The sequence below is a fragment of the Carassius auratus genome, chromosome 25, assembly GCF_003368295.1.
Source record: "Carassius auratus strain Wakin chromosome 25, ASM336829v1, whole genome shotgun sequence".
Lineage (NCBI taxonomy): Eukaryota > Metazoa > Chordata > Actinopteri > Cypriniformes > Cyprinidae > Carassius > Carassius auratus.
The window spans coordinates 10,979,703-11,002,387 of NC_039267.1; the positions used below are offsets into that span (position 1 = coordinate 10,979,703).

Here is a 22,685-nt window from a genome sequence, read left to right on the forward strand (position 1 = left end):
CTGATGATGATTTACTACTAATCACAGGACCGGCTTTACATGTGTGTATTTATATATATATATATATATATATATATATATATATATATATATATATATTAAGTATACACAGTACACACATATATATCATGTAAACAAAACATTTATTTTGGATGCGATTAATTGTAATTAATTATTTAACAGCACCTATATATATATATATATATATATATATATATGTGTGTGTGTGTGTGTGTGTGTGTGTGTGTGTGTGTTTGTGTGTAAAATATAATAAATGATACATTGATAAATAAATGATTAGATTTTAAATCATATGATTTTGTATAAATAAAATAATAATTAAAAAACACTCATAAAAAATTACCACAAACAAAAAAAAGCTAACTTCCAGGCAAACTCTCCTTTTGCAGTAACACTCACAATCTCTGACATTTTGATAAACCCCTTGAGCGCCAGCATTGCTGCCAAGTGCAATTTTATTTCCCTAATGAAGGCCTTAAGTATCAAGCTGCAAAATCTAAACAAACAGACTGCATGGGAATGAAAGTGCATGATCTGAGTGATAGGGCAGTTTAATGACAATTAAGCTAAACTGAGCCTGCTGTTGTGCCCATTATTGAATATATATAGTGGCTTTAAATGAGACTGAGCGGTACACAACGCTTAGTGTGTCTGTGTGTGCATATCTAAGTCCCGAGAGGGGTACAGAGGGATTTGATGCTGAGGTCTCGCATGGGAAGAAAAAGCAGAATCTCACGCGACCCCTCTCACCCCTCCTCTTCACAACAGCTGCGTTTGACTATTGAGTGGCAGTTTCAGGAAAAAAAAAGTCTACTCTTATATTTCATTGTTAAAAATGCTGGGGTTTTTTCACCAGCCTACCCTCACCAGGGCAAAGGATCTCACAGTCAATGTGTCAGAGGCTGTAACCTTCAGGGGACAAGAACAATGTGAAAGATGGAGCTGCACGATGGGAAACAAACTAAACTTCCTGTTTTGTTTCCTTCCAACTCAATGAGCAATGTGAATCACTCTGCATATGCGCGTCTCACCTTAATCTCCAGAATGCTCTTGTTGCCTCTCGGTGTAACTGTGGGCTTCTGAAACTCCTCAAACTTGGGGTCTTCAACATACAGTAGATCATACTGATCGGTGGAGAAACCATCTAACACGAAGGTCATTTTTGTGGCAACTGGAGGCTGAACACTGAGGCCTTTCAGGGAGGGTGTGATACAAAGGATATTTCGCTTATCCTCATCATGACTGCAGGTCTAGCACAGAAAAAGACAAACACAAATATTAGCTATCTCTGTCATTACAATTGTGCCAAGTCAGTTTTGAGGCATGTTAGTTTTTTTTGTGTGGCCAAATCACTTCATCTCTAGTTTGTTTAGGAGCACAGCATCTTCATATTATGTAAGATTTTCATTACATTTACATTTAGTCATTAAGCAGATGCTTTTATCCAAAGCGACTTACAAATGAGGACAATAGAAGCAATCAAAACTGGATGCTGAAATAATTTGTTTAACTTACTATTTTTTGCTGAAACATTTTTGTTCTTCAGGAAAGTTCAAAGGAATAGCAGTTATTTGAAACAGAAATCTTTTGTAACATCTCCCTACTGTCACTTTGGATCACTCTAATGTGCACTTGCTGAATAAAAGAGAATTAATTTCTGGGAAAAAACGGTTTATATAACGTTTATGAACCAGATGTGAGACCCATCATCTTGCATAGCATACATCACAAACTTTAAGGCCAGTGGACAAGGAGCCTTTGTGAGATTGAAGACCTGACTAAGTGCAATTATGCATGAGTTACAACCCGAAGTCTTCACATGCCAGCTGTGGTTCCAGCCCTGCCAGGTCTTGCCACACAACATTTTCATTCCACATTATAATACCACCACAACTGCCCATTTTACAGCATGCCTGTCATTTGCATGTCACCGCTGTTTGATTAGCTGTCCTCAAGTGAACGTTCCACTTCATAAAGAATGACCCTAGAGCAAGAGACACATTCAAATTATTTGATGCCATTATTTATGAACATAAGGCATCGGAGTCGCTCTGCTCCAAGACTTCTATCCAGCAAACCTGGGTCTCCCTCTGCACACTTGGCAGGTTTACAATGCTCTAGAGTCTTAAAAACAACTTAAAGTAATTCTGACTTCACATAAGTGAGTTAAATCCTAAATACAGTTTAGGTCCCAGTGAATATTTTTAATCTCATAAAAGCGATTGATGTTTCATATTGCCAAAAAGGCAATTAAGGCCACGACCTGGGAGCTTGCATAAAGATCAGACTCTGAAACAAATTTAGAGAGAATGCATGAAGATAAATAACTTTTTAACCAAAAACTGATTGCTATTACTCACTGTAGGCAATATCTTCCCTGTCAACATCTTCCCTTCACCCATGTTCTGTGTTGCGAAATATTCCAGATGGGAAACAAAAATACAGCTCCTAAGCATCATCACTGAGGCCAGCAAACTATGAAAAAGTCCATACCTTGTATATTTGACTAGCAACTCTTTGCATATTTAGAGATCCGAGGTCTTATCTGCTGAGACTAGTCAAATAGTTGTAAAGCAGCTTGGCTTGGTGTGCTCCTCAACAAACACAACGTTTAATTGTTTAGAATGGATCAAGTATCTCAAAGGGCTTAAAGGGCGGTTGGACAACAGCTGCTAAAGAAAGCAGCCAAAGGATGATGGGAGACACCGAAAACACTTCAAATTGGTGTTTGGGGAATAGATATTCTCATCGGGAGTTAAAGTGATGTTTTACTGCAGGGTTTAGATGGGAAATTCTTTTTCAGAGTTTCAGCTCTGATATAACCGTTGTTGATGGTTCCTTTCGATGTGAACTTTTAAAGAGGGTAAAGATAAGGAAGGAATGGTAACTTTCAGGATATTATGAGGCAAAATGGAGTAAGGTGTCAGTAAGAGCATACTAAGATGAGAAAACCAGACTTTGGTGTGCATTGAGAGGGATCTGGCATGAAAATGACCCCCTTTGAATCCCAAAAACAGGTGTTGTTCTTGCTAGAAACCCCAGTGTGGTGTCTGGAGCAGGTTAGAGTCCTGTTAACACCCCTCACTTCCCACAGGCAAGTCTAGGACAAAGTAAAACTTGAACATGGTTAGAAACATCTAGAAATCTTGGCCATGAAGATGCCATACCCCTAAACAAATAGAACCCCTCTCAGGTTCGCTCCTGGACAGTGCCAATCGCCAGCGACAAGCAGCAGCCTGTAAAAATGCTTTTCATGTTGGTGGGAAAGGCGAGATTGGCTGATCCCCAGATTTAGCAGAGATCTCAGAAGCAGATATTCAAGAATGCTCTTGAGATTTCATCCATTTTTCCTGAGCCACCACAATTTGCCTTGGTTCTTAACGCTCCTTTTTTTTTGCCGGCAGAGCTTGATTGCAAGAGGAAGTGAAATGCAACTGATGGAAGGATTCACAGTGTCCTGGAGAATTGAGATCAGTGTTCGCTTTTCTTTCATTTCAGGCTTGTCAGCAGCTAGACTGTGAATGCAGCCCGGAAGAAACCTGAGCTACTGACCACGTTTCTGTTTCCGCCATCGTTGATCGAACCTCAGCATAACAGATGACAGCTCGACTCGGGTTACACAGCCGTAGTCCGTGTGACTGAGAAAAAAGCTGACAGAAGACAGGAAGTATTCCACCACAATGCTCCCCAATAAAAGTGAGAGGGAAAAAACAATAAACCTCTTGTGCTTCACAAATTAGGACAAGAATATTGTCCCGGCCCCCACTGTTTATAAAGAAGAATTTACAGGCTGACAGCTGCAGAACCATCTTAAATCATTTGAAAAGAGTCTGTTTTACACAAGTTTCAAGCCTGTGTTTCAAGCAGTCTCTATTCAAAAGGCGGAAATATTTTTCTTTCAAGTGAACTCAAAATCCTTGACAAACGTAAAGTGCGTCATTTAAAATAGCCTACTTGGTACTAAGTACAAAATATTTGATCTTTGAGACAAATCAGTGAGATATTTACCTTCAGTACCCTGATGTTTGAGGAGGGAAACTTTTAAGCTGAGTGGAAATGAAGAGGTACAATCAAAATGATGATGTGAGTAAGAATGAGCCCCATTCTGGAGTATGACGGGACTTGTATGCTTAAGATTAGATAGCATTGTTCGCATGTACTGTACCACTGCACGACCACACTCCACCCCCACAGAAATCAGATAAGGTCAAACTGTGTGTAAATCAGTATTTGTCTGGTTCCATTGAGAGAGAAGCAGATCAGGTCAACCACAGCTCTCAGGAGATGAGGTGTGGAAGTGTTTCCAAATGGATGAAGAGACTTGGATAGACCAAAAATAAGATACATTACAATTTAAAAACTAGAAACCATACTGTTGCCAAATAGATGAAGAAACTTAGTCAGATGAAAAATGAGATGCATATACAAAGCAAATGAATAAATAATTTACAAACAAATTTGGAGTTTCAAATTAATAAAGAAACTCTGGTAGATGAACAATAACACTCATTTTACACTCACCTAAAGAATTATTAGGAACACCACACTAATACTGTGTCTGACCCCTTCACCTTCAGAACTGCCTTAATTTTACGTGGCTTTGATTCAACAAGGTGCTGAAAGCATTCTTTAGAAATGTTGGCCAGTATTGATAGGATAGCATCTTGCAGTTGATGGAGATTTGTGGGATGCACATCCAGGGCACGAAGCTCCCATTCCACCACATCCCAAAGATGCTCTATTGGGTTGAGATCTGGGGACTGTGGGGGGCATTTTAGTACAGTGAACTCATTGTCATGTTCAAGAATCCAATTTGAAATGATTCAAGCTTGTGACATGGTGCATTATCCTGCTGGAAGTAGCAATCGGAGGATGGTACATGGTGGTCATAAAGGGATGGACACGGTCAGAAACAACGCTCAGGTAGGCCGTGGCATTTAAATGATGCCCAATTGGCACTAAGAGGCCTAAAGTGTGCCAAGAAAACATCCCCCACACTATTACACCACCACCACCACCAGCCTGCACAGTGGTAACAAGGCATGATGGATCCATGTTCTCATTCTGTTTCCGCCAAATTCTGACTCTACCATCTGAATGTCTCAACAGAAATCGAGACTCATCAGACCAGGCAACATTTTTCCAGTCTTCAACTGTCCAATTTTGGTGAGCTCGTGCGAATTGTAGCCTCTCTTTCCTATTTGTAGTGGAGATGAGTGGTACCCGTTGGGGTCTTCTGCTGTTGTAGCCCATCCACCTCAAGGTTGTGCGTGTTGTGGCTTCACACATGCTTTGCTGCATACCTCGGTTGTAACGAGTGGTTATTTCAGTCAAAGTTGCTCTTCTATCAGCTTGAATCAGTCGGCCCATTCTCCTCTGACTTCTAGCATCAACAAGGCATTTTCACCCACAGGACTGCCGCATACTGGATGTTTTTCCCTTTTCACACCATTCTTTGTAAACCCTAGAAATGACTGTGCGTGAAAACCCCAGTAACTGAGCAGATTGTGAAATACTCAGACCTTTGATCTATTCTTTTTTTATCTCTATTCTTTTTATTTTATTTTATTTTTTCGTTTTCTTTTAATTTATCATATGATTTTAAAAACCTTGCTACATGTACTTCGTTAAGCTAACTGAGAACGTTATATTTCTCTTGTATATCATTGCTCTTTTGTTGATTTTGATTTCTTCCATTGTCCTCATTTGTGAGTCGCTTTGGATAAAAGCGTCTGCTAAATGACTAAATGTAAATGTAATCAAATCAAGAACATTGTGTGTGATTTTTCCATTTCCTCTTCACAACTGCAATTTTGAAACATTGCTTCTTTTATTTCTCATATCTGCTTTTTTATTCAGTGGGGTTAATGATAATAGCATGCCTGTGACATGGTAGAGGAGGTATTTAATGTCTCGACACTCTGTGTGGGTCATCTAGACTCACCACTTGGAAGACTTTGCCCTCTGTGGCGGCAGTGAGAACCATCTGAGGTTGGAGGGCTGAGTGGAGGTAGAAACCATTGACTGTCACTGTGCTTCCTCCGCTGTGGACACATGCACAAAACAGAAGAACTTGCTGTTAAATGCACACTGATTTACTCTTGCAGTTATACCCCAACTTCAACTACATTTAAAGTAGCTGTTTGCCTCTTAAAGAAAGTCGCTTTATGTATTCCCCAATTGTTCTGCGTTGGATAAAAGCGTCTGCAAAATGACTAAATGTAAATGACGGCTGCAGGGCTGACCTGATGAAGGAATGCTTGGGCTGGACGCTGGAGATGTGTGGGTTCTCGTTGTAGGTGTAGCTGACAGGAGCCTCACGAATCACTCCATCAATGTGCAGCTGAACCTTGTGTTGGGACGGTGATGGCTGAGGAGGTGTCCGACATGTCAACATTGTGGCTGAAATACTGCACAAAGGCACACAGGGAATCACACACACAGAAAATGGTTTAAATAGACACATACATGTATGCGTGACAGTGGTGATTGGCTCACGAACAAATCTCACTTTTTCACTTCCATTCTTTGGAAAAATGTCTTTAATAGAAACTCTTGACAGATTTGTAGACATACAAACCTCTGCAGCACACAGGTAGCATTACCCATGGTAACCAGTTGCACATTTCCACTATCCAGGAATGAGCCTGTGAGAGTGAGCACTGTTCCACCAGACCTGGGTCCAAACTCTGGGAAGATCTCTGTGACAACTGGATTCTAGACAGATAAAACGTTGTGTAAGTGAAATGAAACTATAGCACACTTAAAAAATGTTTAACAGAAACTTTTCTTCATCATGCTGTGTAGCTCCAAACAGAGTTGATCTAAAATCCTGCTCTAAAGTCTTCATATCTTTATAGTACATCTTACAAAAATATGCTAATTGGTTGATATTTTATGACTTTATGGCAGCATTTCCCTTACAGTATGGATAGAAAATGCACTTGGCGCTGATTAGGACACTGTGTAACTCTAGCCCAACTCAAAATAAGTGGGAAAATAGAATAGAATAACATCCTTGGGTCCTTGTGCACTATGAAAACCGCAACACTGAAAGAAAGTAAAAAAATACATTACTCGAACGTGTGTTGAAACACTTATACTGAGATTAGACAAGATTCTTACCACAAATGAGAAACCGTCTTTCTGGGCCCATTCTTTGCCACTGCGCACTCTGACCACAGAGTCAACGCTGGATGCGTTCACATGATCTAGTCCACAGACCAACCTGACATACAACACAAAGACATAAACATCTCCTACTACAAAAAACAGTGAACAAGACGTGGTTGTAAACTAGTGGAGTAAGCAGGCTATTAGTCTACGCTAATTTAATGATAACCGTACTACTCGGCAGAAACTACACAGGAGCTATTCTCCAAGGGAATTTTTCCATTCCCCTCACAATAGGAGGGCTGTAGGGTGGTATGTCCGGAGGCACAAAATCTCATGGGTTTTGTGTCTTAATGGTACGAAAGTTTGACATGGAAGGCCGGGATGTACAATAGAGCACTTTTGCAGACCAATTTAATGTTCTGCAGGGTTGCAACATGAGCACTATGTTGAGAATGTGACCTAGCATGTTTCTGAAGTTGTATTTACACAGAGTGCTAGAGGGTATGCTTAAATTCAAGCATAAGGTTTATCTATTTCTTTATTAACTTACCGATTATTGCTGCTGTCTTTCCTTTCCAATTTACACTTTGTTCCAGCAACCACCACGTCAATCAGCTTAGTATCAAAGCGATCTTTCTTACTGAAACCAAAGTTTTTGCCACAGACTGTCATGTTAGTATGGCCTCCGAGTGGAGCAGAGGAAGGAGAAATCTAGAAGAAAGAAAGAAGAAGCTGTGAGGTCAAACTGTGACAATACTTTTCTTTCAGTATCTAAACCTCCTGCTGCGTTTCTTTATGCCAAGCATTTTCTCCGCTCATGAGTGGTTGGTAACCACTGACAATAATTTGTTTTGGGTGTATGGACACTGAAGGCAGGGGGTCTTCCAGTAAATGGTGACGGAGACAAAAACGGAGAACAAAACAACCTTCCTGCTTTCCTTTGTGCTTTAGTCTCTTGGGTTATAAAGTGCCCTTTATGTTGAACCACCAGCTGAGTACCTTAAAGGTGAAGTGTGTCATTTTTTTTGTGGTAAAATATTTCACATATCCCAACTTAACATGCTCAAAAAACTGTAAGTAAACCATTTGTTGGTTAATTTAATAAAAAAATAAAAATATATATTAAAAAACATTTAAGTTACTTAAAGCTGTCTTTTTGTCACCATCTCTGTTTGAAAGCTGCAATTGCAGTTATTTGTGGAATTCTTTTCTTTGCGTGGGTTCTGCACTGGCACAGCTCCTCAGCGCGGATGAATCTAATGTTTTGATGTGTCGCCGCACTGATGTGGATACTGCACTTAGGAAATCACAGATTCAACCCTACGTCTAGGAATATATGACCCTTATAAGCATTTTTACCGGATATTGTCATTGAACGAATAACAAGTCTGCCACTTTAGTTCTGACCAACTGAGGAAAAAAGCATTACAATAAATCTCGCTAACAATGGTGATTAAATCTAACGATCGGTTAGCTCATATCACATCAAACCGTGCAAATTATTAATTTATTGTTTTACTTTGTTCTCAAATTGTTAATGTTAACAACATCAGCATATGTGCATGTAGTGTATTACCATTACTAATTTCAATTTCATTCGGATTTCATATATTGAAATTCTTTTAACCCAAAAAGCAAATAATTATTTCTTGGAACTGGCTTTCTTTAAATACAAAACTTGTGTAATCTCTTGTAGGCTATCTTTAATCAGGTGCACATTTAAAACTGGAATATAATCTAATTTCAGTCACTTACATGTGTTTCATAAACGCATTATATTTTTTGAATTATAATCGGTCATGAAAATGATAAATGTAATTATTCCAGCAGCTGTGAGAAAGGCTAGAAACGATCTGCCACTGCAAGACCCTAAAATGCGATATAGCCTACTAGCCAGAACAACTTCTTTACGTTACCAGAAGTAATGCAATGATGCTGCAGCATTATCACTTAAGTAAATTTGCTAAAGAAATAAGTAAATAAAAATGTGAAAAATAAGTAAATAAATTGAAATAAAATAAAAATTTAATAAAGTTAAATAAATAGATTTTATTATTAATTTATTCATAATAAGTGTGTAACAATGTGTTTTCTAAGAGTCTGTTTCTGAGATGTTAGTTATTTATTGATAAGCAGATGGTGTTGCTTTGAACACATGGAGGACAAGGCCTCATTTTGGCTCTGAGTTAATAATTAAGTGTTCAGAGCACCACTTATCATAAGCAAAGAGATCTTACACAAATACAAATATATTTCTGGCTGCTCTGCACCAATGCACGGATTTAGAGAAGGCACAGAAGGGCAAACGAATCCTATCGGATATTTAGAATCAATTTACGTCTTTAAAAGAAGCCAAAAGGTCCTTGAAATCCATGCTTATCCCTGAAAATACTGCAAAACAGGCAAAATCAATGGAGGTCAGAGTTTCGTATGTGCTCTCTTTACTTAGAAAGCACTTATTCTATTAGCTATGTGCTATTAGCTGCTTTAAAACCATGGTAATGTTGTTTGTGATGGGTCAGGGTGGTTACCGTGGTAATAAGGAGGGGGCAAGAGTCCTGGATCCAATGGGAGGGGGAGCACTGAGGAGCCCTCATGCAGCGATCACTGGTCTTGCACCATCCGCAGCCCATGAAGGCTGGAGCCAGAAGACAGGAGCTACAAGTCCACAGCTGTTCACATCCAGGGCCTCTCAGAGGAATCTTAGAGACCTGAGGAACATGGTATTAAACTACATTTAGCAGATGATTTTATACAAAGCAACTTGTTGACAAAATCTTTTCAGAGGAGGTGACTTATTCACTGATGTCTCCGTTTCTTTATTGCAGTCATACCCTGTTTACTATATCAGTTAGTCTTAAATCACCAGTGTGTTTGCTATCTATTCACAAATGATTTTCCTGAAAATGTTTGACCCGTTTCCCAAACACTTAACACTTTTAAGAATGGCCGTGTCGTTCACCTTGTTTCCTGTTACCAACAATAAGGAGCCGTCGTGACGCTGTGGAGACAGCAGGGCCATCTCGGAGGACACAGGGAGAGCGTCCAAGCGGAAATCCACATGCGGCTCCGTCTTTCCAAAGCGGGAAACCACCACCTGCGGAGGATGCCAGCAAAAATGGGTGGCCTTTTACATCAAAAGCCTAAACAGTTAATGCAGGACCTTAATATAGAATGTGTATGGTTACAAAAAGACCACAACAGCATGTCTGTCGTTTACTGGAATAAGTCTGCATTCCACATTGATGATTAAATGCTGCTATTGAATGATTTAAACCTTGTGGTTTCTGGTGTAAGCTATTTATAGAGAACACAATTTGGATCAGGTCAACAGCAGGTCACTTGACATTGGTCTAATTTGTCTTAAAAGTTGTTTTTTTTTTCCATATAAAGGAGTACTGTTTAAGGACCATTATGATATTTTGCAGTATGACCTTTCATGACAAAAAAAGAGGATATTTTACCAATGAATCCAGTAATGGATAAAAAATGAAATATATATCTTAGTGTTCCTGTAGCTCAATTGGTAGAGCATTGCACTATCAAGTGCAAGGTTGGGGGTTCGATTCCCCAGGAACACATGATAGGTAAAAATTGATAGCCTGAATGCACTGTAAGTCACTTTGGATAAAAGTGTCTGCTAAATGCATACATTTTTTATTTTTTATTTAATTTTATGGTTTTAGGATGAAATACCACTTCCAAAAACCTGACAATACACAAGATCTTATTCCTGAAAAGCAAATATTCTACATGGAGTTGGTGCACACCCGTTATTTTTTCCTTCCAGGTTATAAAACATTAAATTACAGATCATGTCTGGAACTTTCCTTGGGAAAGAGGAAGCATCAAAGGAGGGTGCAATCCAGAGGCAGTCTTTGTACACAGACAGCCTCTGCCTTGCCATGGATACTGTAATAACCAGTGTCTCTGCCTTTCAGGGTAAAAGATGACAGATTGAACTGCGATGACTGCGGTTGATGTCAAGGAGTAGGAACAGACAAAAGCTTAGGCCCTAGGGCAAGTGCAGACGTAAAGACCTCTGTCTATCTGGCATGCTGGGAGGTGTCAGAACAGTGGCTCCATCCACACACCTGGACTAACATTTATCATGGTTACATTGCAATTACAGGCCTCCAAGACAGCCTATGACTGAATAGTGCTTGTGCTCCATTAGCGATCAGTGGATCACATCATTAATAGCCCTGGGCTTTAAGCATGGGGCATCTGGTGGAAGAGAGTATGTCATTACTGTGGTTTTAGTGATTTTAAGATGGTGTGCGTGACATATCTCCATCTCACTCAATACAATGCACTAATGTGACTCTCTCTGTGGTCTGTTTTAAAAGCCCAATCTTTAGATTAGTAACATATCAGATCGGACTGTAGAAAGTGTCAATGTTCAGTTATTACCTTAAGGAGCTTTTTCTTTTTTTTTATCTTTCACTGGAGTAATACATGTAGCCAGGGCAATTCACAATACCGTTTTATTACATGAATAAAAGCAGTTGATTTAGGTGCAATTTTTATTTATTTTTTTGCATTACCTGACAATATACAATGAAGTGCATGCAAGCTTTAAGTACAGATTTACAGGAACACAAGTTTCCAAAACCTCCTAAAGTGTGGGAGGGAATTTCCTCTCGTCACAGATATCTTCTACAGACATTAAAACAGACTGCTATATAAATATATGTAATATTTATTTAATATTTTAAGTAATAGCAATTTCTGTTCTAAGTAAATAGTATATTGTTTAAGATTGATCATTTTTGATAAATTGTAAATTATTCATATAATATATAAAATATAAATATCTAAATAATATAATATAAATAGTAAATTAAAATAGTTTATTTAAAAAATTTCAATATAATAATTCTGTGCCAAGGTGCTGCACAAACACAATGTGCTACATTCATGACTCCAAAACAAGAACCCACAGCTAAAACTTGGCGAGTTTCATGTGGCCAAGAAAGTTTCCAAAAGTGTTAAACCGTAAAAGGATTTCGAGTCCCAGAAGCGACCAAGCTAAGCCAAGCTTAATTAAGCTGGCCATGGCAGAAAATGGCTACAAATGGACCTGTTATTGAAGGAGGAATGTTACACACACTGGGGAAAAATACACACCGCGAGGCACTAATAACCGTGTGAATTATAGCTTATTGTGTATGTAAGGGAAGTCCTACTCACAAACACAAGGCAAGGTGTTGAGTTTTTCTCACCAAGAGTGTGGCAGAGTGGGAGCACTTCCTCATACAGAATAAGGACCACTGGGACTGTTACTGCCCAGCACCCCCCTCTTCCCAACCTTTTAAAAAGCTTGGGGGGCTCTTGAAACTTCTCCACTTAACCACTACTCACTGCATTCCATATTTTATTTAACTTCATCAGTCTTTCTCACAATCTTTTTTTTTTTTGCATTCTCATTGTCAAGGCCTCTTAAACACTCACCCACTCTCTTTGTCTTTGAAAAAACTCTCTCTCGAATGGGACAGCTGGACTAGCACTCAGCCCTTACCAGGCCTCCCTCCACATCCAGACAAAAGAGGCGAGAAAAGTTGAGAGGAAAAAATGTAAAAAAGGAAGAGAGAAAGAGAGGGAACGACAGCTGCAGCCGTTCCAAGAAAATGCCATGCGAGGACGTGTCATCGAAGCCTAGTGCTTACTATTAACGTACCATTCGGTTCCTCCGCCACGCTTCCGTGCAGCTGTCACCCTTTCTCTCGCCACTCATTTCTCAAACATTTTCCTGTGGTATTTACAAAATACCACAAGTCTCTATCTAACACTTCCATGAGCAAATAGTCTCATTTTTGGTGTGCAAGCCGGACAGATTCAACATTTGGGTCTGTGCCACTCTTGCACAATAAACATGTTGAGACATTGATAGGCAAAGTTTCACCTTGTGTGCTTTTAGATTGGAGAGCTGGGACAGTGCTGCTCAGAGGTCAAAGGTGACTCAAATGCAAACAGGAAAAGACCATATTTCCCAACCTGCCACTGGCACCTGCATTTTCCTTCATTCGGAGCTGTTTTCACTGGTCACGTACTTACATCCTGTCTATTTACATGCACAATAAAACAGGGAAATAGCGTTGGCAACAACAGGACTTTGACAAAAATATTCTGATTTAATTTTAGATTCTGCAAATGCTTCACCATTTCTTTTCCCAGAATTCAGCCACATTTCTTCTAGCACTATGGCACATACTAAACTCATAAATTCAATCTAAATGCTCATTTGCTAATCCAGACATTATGTAAGTTCAGCTTTAATAGTGAATAAATAAAATAAATGTCTCACCTGGATGACGCGGCCCTCAGCTGTGCCTAGGCTGACCACAGTGTGGTTTTGGATGGGTACCACAGCTATGGAAGTGAGAAGAACATTCCGGAAGCGTCCGTGGAAGTAGTCCCGGCGTGGATTGGTGCTTGTGACCTCTAGCCGGTAGCCTCTTTCGTGTTTGCCACAGCTGAAGGAATCTCCTGCAAAGCTCTGGTAACAAAAACAGAAACACATTGACAAGTTAGACAAGTGGTATTCTACCTGGCAACAAGCAGAGGCTCTCAATAGCCTATTGGTGTGGATGAATTCTGCAGCGCTGCCATTTTTCCAGAAGACTAGCCTTCACCATGCCAAATGCAATTTGTGGGTTAGATGCTTGTGCAAAAGAGTGACTTAGGCCCCACACACTAAATCTCCATCTAAGCTCGGCATCTACTGTTTCATCCTGGCCAATGCAGTTGCGTGTTTTCTCCCATGGTGCTTGGATCATCCTCGCCACAATCTGATGGCTGTGCTCACAGATGGCAGGAATTCATGGGTAACTGTGACGAACGTTGGGCTTGCTGTTGCTCTGTTAGAGCTCCGATTGAGGCCAGCTTTGTTTGGCTGGGATCTTTACAACCTGTGGAGTTTTGGAAGTTGCAGAGAGGCTGTTTGGTCCTGGTGATATTAAAGGGGCCATATTCACAACACTTCTGTAGCATTTAATTCTTTCCATATGAATTACAATGTCGAAAAACATTTTTATAAAACTCAGAATCTATCCATTTTTGCGACTGTACCTTTAAGACTGTATTGTTTATGTGGTGTATTGTATGATGATCTGTGTTTTGATTGGCTGTACCTGCATAGCTCGCACAGTCATTCATCAGGGCAGGCCAAGCTGATGAAACCAAATAGGCACTGAGGGAAAGAGCTTTGTGTTGTGAATATTAGATCATCTATCAACTTCTTATTTCAAAAGAAAAAGGCTTTTCCCTAATATGCCCTCTTGAAGAAAACTAAACTTACATTTTGATTATACTTAAAGGCAAAATGTGAAGATCAACCTGCCATCATTTATTCACCTCTACTGTATATCATTTCAAACTCGTATTATGTTCCTCTGTGGATCAAGCTGCACAATAAAAAATCATATCACTTATCATTTAAGTACCAAGCTTCGTATGAGAGATGTACCACATTTGAAGTCATTCCTCCCTGATAGTTTCGGGTCATAAGATTTTTTTATGTTTTTGAAAGAAGGCTCAACAAGGCTGCATTTATTCACACCGAAATGCATCCATGCTGAATAAACGTATTTATTTAAAAGTAAACTTTGAACAGTAGTGTAGATCAATCCAGTAGATAATTTATGAAAAATATCATTTAGACCGTATCATCAGATTCAGTAAAATTCTTTCCTAAAAGCATGATTCATTCAGGAATTGGACTTTTCTCATGACCTCTCAAGAATGTTTCTATGATTTTCAAAAATGACGTTTTAAATTCCAGTTCCTTATAAAACGAGGTCTTGGAAAATAGTGCCCAAGATGGGATACGTTCATGATACAGTACATAGACAGCTCGACAATCCTTAATCATTTTCACTATTAAAAGGGGCAGTTCAAAGTATAGTTCACCCAAAATGAACATTCTATTATCATTCACTTACTTTCATGTAGTTCCAAACATGTATTACTTTCTTTATTCTTTGGAACACAAAAGAAGATAATGCGTGCACAATGGTCACCAAAACTGTTTGGTTACTAAAATTCTTCAAAACATATTTTTTTTGTGTTCTGCAGAAGCAAAAATGTCCTAAAGATTTGGAATGACATGAGGGTGAGTAAACAATGTCTAAATTTAAAATTTTAGGTGAACTATTTCTGTAATTATCATAGTTTATCCAAGTTAGAGATTACCTCAGAGTAACCTGAAAAGAAACAGGGCACCTGAGGCCTACACAGTGGTCAAGCTCAAAGGGTCACAGACCCTAGTATGAAAGCAAAGAAGTCATTAATAATTAATGAAACCAGACCCTGGCACCACAGGCCATGACTAAAATGTTGGAGTACAGAGAACAGGCGGTTAATGATTAACACCGTGCTCACTCAAACTCTTCTCAGATGGTGTTTTGTTCCACTGTATGGTGAAGGCCTGACAAAACACTAAAAAGGCACCCATGAAAAATCAGACAAGCATAAAAAGGACACTCCATCCTGTGCCAGAAAAGTTCTCACTCTTTCTACCCCTCTTTCACTGGCAATCTGAGTAAGATTTATGAGTCAGTGGCATGACTGCGGTTGCAGCTTCATTTTGAGGGCATGTCTCAGAGGGATGCTTTGAAGATGCAGAGAACAATACAGGTAGACGATAAATCAGGCCGAACGAGCGCTGGTCCCTGCTCTCATTACAGGGCCGAGCGGGATGGCTCCGAGGCACAGAATTGGTATACAGGTGAAAAAGCCAGTGAAAACGAGGGGGATTACGGGCCAGCTCATCCCAACCCCTGAAGGCAGAGGAGGACTTCTGCCTATTGAGGGAGCAACAAAACAAGAGAGAGTGAGACACATGTAGCATGAAGCGGCCAGTGAATTCATCCAACTGTGTACAAGCCTGCCTTTGATGTGTCTTCAGCAGGACACGTTTGCTTTGCCGGGTTATATAAACCCACCGTAATCCATCATAACGGCCAAGCTGCCACATATTTCAATAGGACTTGTGTGAGAAAGCACCATGGCTTGGAATTGATTTGGGGGGATCTCTGAAGCCTTTCCTATGAGAACCTGAGCACAGCCCTAAAAGCATGTTTTAGAGGAAGAGAGAAAAGGTTTGTGGGATTATTTTCAGAGCAAATAAACTTCATGTTTAACCTGTGTGTTTGAAAAGCGAGACATTCCACTACTTGGCTCATGGTATTGGAGGGATCAAGGGTAGAAATTGAAAGAACCTAGACGGTGTTTTGACAAGCTTCGTTGCTCTGATCCCCGGGCTCCTCCAACCGAGTGACTTCCAGGTCGGATCTTCATTCTCGCCATTTCTCACTTCATTTATTAAAATTTATATTCAGGGTTGAACACAAGTTACACTCCATTAACAGCATTTGTGGCACAATGTTTATAGAGTGCTGCAAGGATGACGTATTTTGTAGGCCAACCCTGAAGTCTGCATTACCCTGGTCCCATCAACAAACAGCCCATAGGACTTTTCCATTGGCTTTTGGACTATGAGAGAAAACATGATCTGTGACCAACTAACGTTTCTTATTCTCATATGCTTTTTTTATTAAGATAATCTTCACAAATGAACACGACTTTTATGAATTTTGAAGCCTAAATACAATTGACAGAAGTAAAAGTTAGAAAATACCTTAAAGGTGCAATGAACCACCTTTGTTTTTTTTATTTTATACTGTTCTCTGAAGTCCACAATGTTATCAAGATTTTTACATTAAAAAGTTTAACATTTATGGATTCTTAGTAGTATTGGTTGTTGAAGATCCCTAACTTTCATAGGTTATTTTCCGTCTTGTTATAGTGGGCATAGCATGGCATCTTTTAGTTTCGATCTTTCTGAAAATGCTGCATTGATTTGTGCCTTGTTTGTAAATGAATCCATAGTAAAATAAAGTCAAGTCAAGTCACCTTTATTTATATAGCCCTTCAAATAGGAAAAATGTGTCAATGCTAAAGGAAATAGTAAACACATTTAAGTTAAAGGCAGTTCATCACTGAATTCAGTGGTGTCATCGTCCAGCTCTGTTCAGTTTAAATAGTATCTGTGCAATTAAGTCGATGATATTGCTGGAAATTAACTGTCCCCAACTAAGCAAGCCAGAAGTGACAGTGGCAAGGAACCAAAACTCCATCGGTGACAGAATGGAGAAAAAACTTTGGTAGAAACCAGGCTCAGTCGGGGGGTCAGTTCTCCTCTGACCAGACACAAAAAGGACCAAGTTCTTAAATGACGCAGTCTGGAACTTTATTTAAAATAAAGTTTATCCAGTCTTTCCTAACACTGGGATCAGAAGGAAGGCAATGCATAGATTGTTTGTTTTTTTGGCAACCTGGCACTTGAAACACTGAATTTAGGACAGTGGAACCAGGAGTGCTTGTTTTAGGGTTTTAGAACTCATTGCTGCAGCACTCTACTGATTAGAACAAAAAATATTTCAACTTGCCACCCAGCTTCTTTTAAAAACATATAGAGATTACAGTAACACACTTACGGCAAGACCAAATAGTAAATAACAAAACAAAAATTTTAATGAAAAATGTTTTCAACTTGTAAAGCTGTTTAAATAAACATTGAGTTAGCAAATGATTTTATCACATTGTGTTAAGATCTTGTTAAATGCATACTGTTTGCATCTTATGGCTATACTATTAAAATGGTGAATATTTTAACATTTATGCATAGGCCCCATTCACTTTTCACTGTAAGATTTAAAGAAAAGCAGGAACTAATTCAATAACAACAAAAAAAGTGCTGTCAATTGAGGTTAACCTGGATTGAACCCAGAATATTACTTCATAGTTGAGTATTTTAAGTATTATTTCAAATAATGCAGAAAAATATCCCACAAAAACAGAATGGCAGGGCCAGTGGGTAGCTCCTCTTAGACACATTAAGCAGCTCTCATTGTGTACAGCACAATTCTGAAGAGATAGAGTTACTGTGCCCCACCTTTGGTGCTTTATAGCCTTGTGGCCTTTGGCGTCACCTCCAAAATGCTTGATATGAGTGAAAGGAGATCTGTACGACCAAATGTCACCTTCACAGACTTTCTGTTAATCCTCTGGCCGTGGTACAGTTGCGAACACTTACAGCGTACGTGAAGATTTCTTGAACATCATTGCTCCATGCTCCCACCCTTCAGCTGCTTCTTGACGAAAATAATGTGACCTTTGACCTCACAAAGTTTTCACTAATGTTGTATATGTTTATATGTATGTGTGTAAGATTGCGGTGTGCCCCACCTGTGCATTTAAACGGCACGACGCAAAGCAACCCGATTCTTGTGTTTATGTGCCTTTCTTGGATTACTAGGTCGTGAAGGTCAGTAGTCTGGGGAGAATTAGAGAAGCTGACAATTACGTGGGATTAGAGGCTGGCATTCACCATGCAGTCCTGGTGCCTGGCTGCTAGTGTGTTAATACCTGTGGACTAGGGAGGCACCAAAATGAAAATTCTTGGTCGAAGCCGAACAAAATGAAACACTGGGCCGAACACGTTTTTTCACATTTTTCACCCATTTAGGTCTATTTTGTCTTTTTTCACCATTGCAATAATTGAATTGCGTGCTTTTACTGTTGTGTGCAGCTTTTAAAAAAAAAAATCTATTACAAAAAAACTATTTAAAAATATATATATATTTTTTACATTCTAGCAGACATTATACCAACAAAGCACAATTTAACTTAAAATTAGTAAGGTAGTAAAATGTATATACATTTTTTGGCCATTTTTGAGACTGGAATCAAGCATGTATTTTTTACTTGCTGAGCAGAAGAGAATTCTTCAAGTTCAGCGCAGCGTTAGACACTGGGTCTCATTCACTTAATATGCGTAGGCACAGATTTTTGCGTGAAATGTGCGTACGGACGTTTTCACGAATAAATCATGATTCATCAAAAACTTTCGTACTAAAATTTATTCTAAATGTACGAAAAGATTCAAGAACCTTATAAGCATATAAGCATATGTTAAGAACCCTATATAATTAGATGTTATTGATACATTATAATTACAGTTCCAATTTATATATATATATATATATATATATATATATATATATATATATATATATATATATATATATATATATATATATATATATATATAAGAGGTCCAAACAACAATCACCTGATCTATCCTTATATAAACGGTGATTAATGTGTCTCATCTTGTGTTTAGAGGCGTGGCACACTTGGTAGGCTACTGCTTGAAGACTTCGCGGCGCATGCTCTAAGGAGAGAGCGCGTCTTTAGAGAGCGCACAGATATGTTCGCTGAGAGTGACGAATGGCTGTTAAGTCGCTTTAGGTTGCCCAGAGAAGTCCTCATTAATTTATGCAACTCACTGGAACCACACCTAAGCCACATCACCAACCGCTCTCACCCTATACCACCTTATCTCCAAACCTGTGTAATAACCCATGCTTCTTTTTTTTACCTGTGCCCGTTATGCCAGTGGATACACTTTTAAATAACAAATTTTTCCTGGCTTCCACCTCCGACAGCAATACCTCACGTTCATTATCGTTAAAGTTATTTTTCTTTGTCTTTTGTTTCGGTGCCATAATTGTCTTTCTCTGTACAAGTGCCTCGTTGTGGAAAGCCCTTATATGGAGCTGGTTTGGGCATGAATTATGCTAATTACTGACTTTGTGCATGCGGGCGCTCATTTAGAAGACTCCAAATTCACTAACAGAAGAACAAGTTTAAGAACAAGCTCATGTGCGTACGCACGTGTTGTGAATTAGGCGGAAAGTTCTCGTGAGAAGTTCAAATGTGCGTATGAATAAGAAAATTGTACGCAAAAATTAGTGAATGAGACCCATTGTTCGGTATATATTATTCTGCCTTTTTGCTTACTGTGGACGTCTGTGAAGAACACTTGAAGAGCCTATTGTAGGGCTGCACAATACATGAAAATTAACTTAATACTGCAATATGGCCTATAATGCGATTTTTTGAAAGCAGATTTTTATTCATATAAACATATACAATGCCAGTTTCAGATTGTTCTCATTTATTTGCACGCAACTCATGAAATTAAGTTTCAGAATTTCAAAGGAATTAGTTAATTTAGCTTGTCTTGAGCTGCATGCGTGTAAAGAACACAGTGCTGCATTTCGCTCTGATACCAGCAGAGCGTATATCTATTAAAATAAAAACTTGATGGGTTAACATTTAAAAATTGATTAAGAATTAAGAAATTAGGTTGTAAATATCAGTATTGTAATTTTACATTGGTACTATAAATAAAATATTTTATTGTTTTATTCATATTTAAATATACATTTTACAGTATTCTACAATATTTATTATTTTGTATTTAGATTTTTTATTTATTATTAACAAAAATGAAAATAACTTTGGCATGTGTATATGTCTGTGCTTTTTCATATCTCTATACTTACGGCAGAAAATCTAAATATCTGCATATAAATTTCTGTCAGTATCGGGCAGTTTAGTTTATTGTACATTATTGCCGTTTATTGTACAACTGTAGTTTATTGCAGTTTAGTTTATTGTACAAGTCGCACCTTGGTTTTTACCAGCTGTTGTCTGAGAATTTGTCTTTTGTTATCATATTAACTGAAGATCCTGTAGACTCCTGTTCAAGTCTTTTTCTTGTTTTCAATTTTATTCTTATGTTACTTTGCCTCGCATTCCTCTTTTTGGTGTTATCTTGTCTTGTTACTCAATTTTTTACTTCTTTTTACCTCTCAGCGCAGCAGTCAAGTGATCTGTCAGCAGGGGACTTTGTTCCTCACGCAAGTTTCCAAATGGGAACAATACACGACCCAGCACAACTGCTTGAAAAAAAATGATCAGTTTATTCAACTGCTCATGGTTAAATCCATGTTCATCTAGTGAACTTGAACTTGTTGTTGCATGTTGCAATACAATTCAGTTAAAGAGCATAATGATTAATATGCCTGGAAACATAATATAATTCAGCACAAGTCATTAATCAAACTAAAATCATGATTAAAAAACAATTAATCAAATAAATTTGTTAAAACAACAAGACATCATGCTTGAATATTTTTCATCGTTCCTTTGCAGTTAATGAGCCATGAAGCACAGATTGGGCCAACGCTACACAATTTACACTAGCTAAAATAGTGACAAGCTAAACATAAGCGAGACAGAGCTATCATTCTTATTACAATGACATAGACTATGGAAGTACTTATGAACCATGCTCATCCATTCAATTAGATAAACAGGCATAAGCAAACGGGGATAATTTAGTGTGGAGTCCATTCTGGAGGCCGGGAGGTATGTCATTATTTACTCGTGCAGCATGGATCTATTCAAAGCATTAGCGGAAATGTCCATTCATTATAGCAGACAAGATGAGGACGCTCAAACACATCGCTCTCTGCCACAGTCCACAAGCATGCTGGAATAAAAACCTCCACCCTTATGCAAGGAGCATGGATCTGATAAAAGGGTATAGAGCACGGCTTTAAAACCATGAAGCGCTGAGACCCTTTAAAAGATCAAATCCAGCCCTTTATGGAAGAAAAGAGAGGCAGAGCATTCGAACGCCTGGTTTGCAGTTGCCCGGAATAATCAATTCCAATCTTCACTGTAAAGGCTTGGCAGGGCCTGCCTTTCTGTGATGATCTTACGCTTTTTCACATGTCAGAGGGAGCAAATTAAACGTGCCTCTTACTGGACAGATCAGACACAAGGGTTTTATTTTGGGAGCTGTTAAAAGAGTTTTTTTTTTAGATTCTCTGTTCCTAATTTCAGCTAATTTATTTCCACGCATGACATTCTGTGAAGAACTTTGCTCCAAAGAAGTGCCCCCAAAATTCATAAAGAGCTGAGAATGAACGTGTTAAGCCCATCTTGACACATTTAGTATGTTAATGCTATTAGAACAATAGAAAGAGTCTTTTTGATGATAATCTAATGTTTGAAGAGGCATATTGTCTTGGAAGGCTTTAACACACCATTAAATGGCCTCTTATCATGAGGTTTATCAGAGCCATCTTTCCTGTAGTTGACACTAAGAGGAAGATATGATGAAATCCTTATGTCGATGTGGGCTTTTGCGAAAACATGCAACCTATGCTACACATTGCGAGCAAAGATCAAGGATTTTACTCACAAAATACCCTCTTTCTGCCAGAAAAACACAACTAACGTGCGAAGAGCATGAGCGTGCAGCAAATTCGGACCTTCATAGTCATATTTCTCAGCACTATGATTCAAAGCAGGCAGGTGGCATCCTTTTTATGATACACAATTCCAGTGCCAGTCAGCTATTATACTAAGTGCGCAAAACCACGCAACAAATGAAAAACAAACCATTGAGCGTGGCGGCAATATGTAAAGCATGACCGCATGGTAGAACAATGCATCATTGTGCTATCTTTTGGTAAACCACTAGAAGCTGGCATGTATTTTTATTGCCTTTTTGCAGATACCTTCAGGGATTACGGTCACTTGAATGCATTAATAAAACACATCTGTTTGTTTTGAACTCTCAAGGAGGAGAAGGGGGGCACAGACCCATCACTGGCCACAGGCAG

At 38.8% G+C, this 22,685-nt stretch overlaps 1 protein-coding gene across 1 annotated transcript in view; it reads right to left on the reverse strand.

The window, feature by feature from the left end:
* LOC113043267 (hepatocyte growth factor receptor-like) overlaps positions 1–22,685 on the reverse strand; it is a 47,402-nt gene that overhangs the window by 14,442 nt on the left and 10,275 nt on the right. The window contains 9 exon segments of the mRNA XM_026202515.1: positions 1,053–1,271; positions 5,966–6,065; positions 6,267–6,431; positions 6,602–6,738; positions 7,147–7,249; positions 7,688–7,848; positions 9,669–9,848; positions 10,100–10,234; positions 13,445–13,636. Coding sequence (XP_026058300.1) covers positions 1,053–1,271; positions 5,966–6,065; positions 6,267–6,431; positions 6,602–6,738; positions 7,147–7,249; positions 7,688–7,848; positions 9,669–9,848; positions 10,100–10,234; positions 13,445–13,636 — 1,392 coding nt within the window.